The 6,298-nt window shown below is 37.7% G+C and overlaps 1 protein-coding gene across 1 annotated transcript; it reads right to left on the minus strand.

Moving 5' to 3' along the window:
* Nucleotides 1–243: 243 nt before the first annotated feature.
* olfcn1 (olfactory receptor C family, n1) lies at nt 244–4,724 on the minus strand (the record flags this gene model as incomplete). Its single annotated transcript, XM_084409985.1, has 6 exons — nt 244–1,157; nt 1,245–1,368; nt 2,935–3,156; nt 3,263–4,093; nt 4,216–4,501; nt 4,606–4,724. 6 exons carry the CDS (start codon nt 4,722–4,724, stop codon nt 244–246), a joined length of 2,496 nt encoding a protein of 831 aa, XP_084266111.1.
* Between the last annotated feature and the right edge of the window lie 1,574 nt (nt 4,725–6,298).

The raw sequence follows: 6,298 nt of genomic DNA on the forward strand, positions 1-6,298 counted from the left end.
AGCATTTATGTTTAAATCACATGCATCATTGTGATCTTAGCAGGTAATTTCATAATATGATAAACATTGTTTATTGAATTACAGACATTTTCACAACCTCTGGTATACTGAGGCATTTTATTTATATTGCATTAATAGCTGCCCTTTTCACTCTATTCTTGTCAATGCACAAATACATGGGCAGGTATTGGCAAATAATGACACAACATGAATATCCAACTGTTTTCTTATCATGTAGTTACCTCAAAGACTGGCCTTTTGAAATTTCCCCATCAAGTGTTTCTTAGTGTTTCTCTCTGGTTTTATGAGAATAATGTAACATTTTGGCACGAATATACATAACAATAAGCCAAATGCAGAAGACAATATTGCAAAAATCTCTACTGCAACTGTGTACTTGCCAGGTGAACTGATATAAGCAGGTATAAATGTTAGCCAGACAACACAAAATATAAGCATACTGAATGAGATGAATTTGGCCTCATTAAAATTATCTGGCAGCTTTCTAGCTAAAAATGCCAAAATCAAACAGATTGCTGAAAGAAGACCAATATATCCTAAAACTGCATAAAATGCAGCATCTGAACCTGTGTTGCATTCTAAAATGATCTTTTTATTGTAATACTTAAGAACTTTTTCTGGAAATGGTGGGTTTATTATAAGCCATAGTACACAGATGACTATTTGAATTGCAGTGCATGAGAATACAATGACTCTTTGTTGTACTGGCCCAAACTTTCCAGCCAATTTATTTCCTGGTAAAGTGGCTCTAAAAGCAGTAACAACTACTATGGTTTTCCCCAAAACACAAGAAATGCAGAGACCAAAAGTAACTCCAAATGCTGTATGACGTAGCATACATGACCACATCGTTGGCTCACCAATAAATGTAAGAGGACAAAGAAAGCAAAAGAACAGTGAAACAAGTAATAGCGAGCTCAGCTCTGAATTGTTAGCTTTCACAATAGGTGTTCCTCTAAAGTGTATGAAGACAATCATAATCGCTACAGTAAGACTGGCTCCAAAGAGTGACAGAGCAGTCAGAATAATCCCCATTGTTTCTGTATATGACAGAAACTCTGTCATTTTCATGACACACTTGTCTCGTCTCTCATTTGACCAGTATTCTTCAGGACAAAGAGTGCAGTCTGCTGCTCCTATAAAATACATAACAAATATGAAATTGGAGCATTTAATAAGCTTTAAAATACATAAATATAGCACAGATGAATTGGTAAGTGTACCTGTTCTATTTGATATTGAACCATCAGCACATGTGATGCAGTCAAAGCAGCAAACAGGCCGTCCTTTTATTTGTGCTTTTCTTGTGCCATTTGGGCAGGTGTCTGAGCACACTGCTTTGGGTATCTGTCAAATTAATGTAGGTTATATAAAAATACATATATTGTTCACTGAGTGTATATATATATATATATATATATACACACACACACACACACACACACATGGGTTGAACAATGAAAATGAAACACTGGCCAATATACTTTTGGCAGTTTAATGCCCATATATGCATGGCATGGTGACCAATCGTTACTAATTTTACATTCCATCAATAAGAGCAGAGAGAGAAGGTTGAATTAGCAGAGCAATAGCACAGCTGTACATAAAATATTGTAATCCACATGTAACGAATGAACCCACTGGAGGCAAGATGGAGCGAACCCAAATGCAACTTTAATAGTAATAAACAAAATCAAATATAAAGGCTGTAAACTGGTAACTCAAAACAAGAACCTGGACAAGGCATAAACACAACTAGAAACATTCAATACTAGACAAAGACACAGGGCAAACATGAGGGCTTAAATACACAAGACTAACAACAAGACAAGGGACACCTGTGAATAGTAATCAGACGATTAACCAATGACAAGACACATGGCAGGATCACATGACAAACAGGGAATCGCATGACAAGACGAGAACCAGGAACAAGAAACAAAACCCAGAACGTGACACCACACAACATATTCAGAGTTCAAAATAGGACAAATTGTTGGTGGGCGTCTTGCTGGCGCATCTGTGACCAGGACAGCAAGTCTTTGTGGTCTTCAGTTGCCAAACCCACTGTGGAATTAAATGTGCACCTCAACTCTCCTGTTTCAACCAAAATTGTTCTTCAGAGGCTCCACAGGGTAAACATTCATGGTCTGGTTGCTATACAAAACCTTTGGTCATTCGTGCCAATGCCAAACACCGGTTTCAATGGTGCCAGCATTGGACATCTTGGTCTGTGGACAATGTGAAACATATATTGTTTACTGATGAGTCCACCTTCACTGTCTTTCCTTAATGTGGGAGAGTTATGGTGTGGAGAAGCCCCCCAAAAATGTACTACCCGGTCTGTTGCGTGCCCAGAGTAAAGCGCAGGGGTGGATCAGTGATGGCTTGGGCTAAAATACCATGGCATTCCCTAGGCCCACTACTTGTGCTAGATGGTAACGTCACTCTGAAGGACTGCCGAACCATTATTGAGGACCATGTGCACCCTGAAAGTGGTGGTGTGTATCAAGATGATAATAGCTAAATATACACAGTGAGACTGGTTTGATGAGCATGAAATTGAAGTTGAACATCTCCCATGGCCTGCACAGTGACCATTCTATTGAGCTACTTTGGGGTGTTTTGGATGAGTTAGGCAATGTTTTCCTCTACCAGCATCACATAGTGACCTGAGAGAAGTGGCTCAAAATCCCTCTGGTCACAGTGCAGGGCTTGTATCTGTCATTCCCTAGAGGAATTTATGCTGTATTAGCCAAAAAAGGAGGCACTACACCATACTAATAAATTATTGTGGTCTAAAACCAGGTGTTTCAGTTTCATTGTCCAACCCCTGAATGAATGTATATATATATATATATATATATATATATATATATATATATATAAGTGAGTATACTAAGTATATACTACCGAATTTCCTGTGATCCAGCGGATGTCATCCTCTTTAACTGTAAGTTTATATGTTCCATCTGTAGATGTACTGAAGTAGCCCACAGTTACATGTTGTACCTCCCCTCCTCTTAGCTGCCAGTTTATGACCTCGTAGGATGCAGGTGGGTCTCCATTCTCATCAAAGAACACATTTTCTCCATATCTATCTACAAAAGATACCCTCTGTAACTGATCGCTGACCTTGGAATGAAGTATAATATAGTTAAGTATAATATAGTTAAGTATAATATACTGTTGAATTGTGACTTGTAAATGTTTTAATTAATTAATTAAACAACTTGCTCACCAGTTTAGGAGTTATCTGGGAGACATTTAAGCACTGTCTCAAAACATCATTTTTGTCCTTTTGACAAAACAGCAATTTATGAATAGCATATGCAATTGCATACACAGCTTGATACACATTATATGTTACTCTTACTTGTGTTACATCAAAGAATTTGTCTGTGTAATTTAGTTGTTCTTCTCCTGTGCACACTTGGCTGTTGCGTGTAACATTTGCAGATGGCAGCAGCTCACATTTAAGACATGGCTTACAGCCAACCATTGTTTCCCAAAAGTCAGTGACAAAAGAAGATTGTGAAGGAGAGTAAGGACTGATGTTTTTCAGGTAAGGTCCAAGTTTGGGCATAGCCATCTTTCGTACCACAAATCCAACTGTGCCTCCAAAAGACTTGAATATTTCAGGGGTAGAGGGCCTTGCTGCAGTTACCCAGGCTTCACTTGCAATCCACTGGATTCCTGTGATGTTTTTTTTCACAATTTCTTTCATTAGGGGATAGAGATCTCCCTCTGGCACAAAAGCCAGGATCACTTTTACCGTAGATTGTTTTATCATTTCAACAACTTCAATGATTTTACTTTGGGGATATGTTCTTAAAATTGTGCCAACAAATGCAATGCAAACTCCCATTTTATCCACCTCCTTTGTAAAGGCTGAAATCCCATTTCTTCCATAATCATTGTCAGACTGCAAAACTCCAATCCAAGTCCATCCGTATCGTTTTACAAGAGAGGATAAGGCTTTTGCTTGGTAGTAGTCACTTGGAATTGTACGAAAAAATGATGGATATTTTCTTCTGTCACTCAGACATGCACATGTTGAAAAGTAGCTTACCTAGATTAAAAAAAAAAAAAAAAAAAAAACATTATATAAATTAGACCGTTAATTGACTTTATTACATGATCAGGAACACTTAAATGCAATTACATTGCAGGATTAATTCATTTTACCATTACCATTGGCACTTTGAATGGTCCAAGTGTTCCAGCAACAGCTAAGGACTGTGATGATCCTGATTCAGCTACAAGAGCTGCAAGAGGAAGATGACACTGAGTTGTAGATTCCTCTTCCTTCTGCACACTCACCAATGTGAAAGATGCACGTAAAACATTAGAGGGCGAAGCACAAGAATCCATTATTTTATAGCCCAAAGAAATATTAGGAAGCAAACCCTCATCTTGGTTTATTTCATCTATTGCAAACATCATGACTTGAGTCCAGCGGAAGGCACGTAGGTCGAATCTGTACAATAAATTTGACAAGAACAACAATGTATGCCTGAACCTTGCCAATACTATCATAAGGCACGTAGGTCACAAACATCACAAACATGCTTTTGAACTTACCCCGTACAATTAATCCTTTGCATTTTTCTCTCAAAAGAGGCATTTACATTTTCTTGTTTATTAAAAATGGGAAAAATTCCACCAATCATTATGTCCCCTGCTTTAAAAATACTAGGCATTTCAAATTTCCAGAGCAGCTGGCATGTTGAGGCCGTGTACACATATAGCAGAGAGCAAAATAGTAATATATGAAAGCTTCCCATGGCTGAGTGGTGGTTCAGAAAGCATAAGACTGAGTTATGACTCTGTATATATACAGTAGCTCTTCTACCAGTAGTGAATATTGGCCCATTATTACTTGAAGGTTTTCCCTGGTGAGTTGGTAGAGCAATAAGGGTGCACAGTTCTCATTTTGTAAATGTACACATAAAGTACTTTATCTTTTTTATAGTGGTTTATAGTATGTAGGAATAAAGAATAGTAATATTAGTAATTGTAAGAATTGTAAATCCTACGGAGCCTCTCAAGGTACATGGTGGTCGAAAAAATATGAGATGGGAGGAACAAATATTTTTCAAAGCTTGCATTCTTTCGCAAAACTTTTGCATTCTCTTGTAAAACCTTTGCGTTCTCTCGTAAAACCTGTTGTGAGTTTGGACAAACACTTCTGTTTAATGTCACGCTGGCAGTGTTTCTGACAGCTCCGTATGTTAACAATGGTGCGGTTCATAGAGTTTTATTTTGAAGTATAAAGAAATACAGTCAGTGCATTGTAACGACTGAGACCAAATCAGACACAATTATTTGGTATATGTACCATAAAAATCTTCAAACTTCACTCTGGGATCTGTGGTCCCATCCCCCCAAACAGGGCAAGACGGTCCTAGTTGTCATGACCACGATCAGATAAGGTTTTATGGGTGTTAAAAGAATGTGAACACATGCTCTAGAGCAGGGGTCGGGAACCTTTTTTGACCAAAGAGCCATTTTTTTTCATTTTTGGTTAATGCATTTTTCCAAAAGAGCCACAGTAAAAAAAAAAAAAATATATATATATATATATATATAATTAAAGACATGTTTTTTTTCAAACAATAAATAAGTTGCAATATGTAATTAATTGTGCAGAGCTTTCACTGTGAGGTTGAGTTACCAAGTGATGAGCATAAATCCTCTTTTGTGTGTGTGTGTGTGTGTGTGAGAGAGAGAGAGAGAGAGAGAGAGAGAGAGAGAGAGAGAGAGAGAGAGAGAGAGAGAGAGAGAGAGAATGCACACTGTGTTTACGTGAATACTCGACTTGTCATTTTGATATATTTCTGTGTTTATTTGGCCGTTTAGGCGCGCAACCGAAGACAAAGGCTACTATGCTTGTCCGTGTTGTGCTCGGAGCGCGCGCACAGCATCAATTTAGTTCTCTTTCGCGACTTATCGCGCTTTTAATATTTCTTTTCTCATTCATTCATGTTTTGTTATTAATAACTTTAAACAGAATCATCAACTGAAATCTGCGCGGATTATCAAAAATTTATAGGACATTAAATCTCTGCGGCAAAAGTGAAACCAGTGGGTGAAGTGTTTCGAATTGTCTCTTTGCACAGCAAAACACCCGTTTCAATAAAATTATATATTAACCCTCTGGGGTCTGAGGTGTTTTTGGGGTCCTTGAGATGTTCTGACATGCCCTGACATTTGTGCTTTTTTCAGTTGCTTATAAACATAGTAATGGCAAAAAAAAATTACACACTATTTAGCA

Source organism: Rutilus rutilus (genome assembly GCF_951802725.1).
Source record: "Rutilus rutilus genome assembly, chromosome: 5".
Taxonomy (NCBI): Eukaryota; Metazoa; Chordata; class Actinopteri; order Cypriniformes; family Leuciscidae; genus Rutilus; species Rutilus rutilus.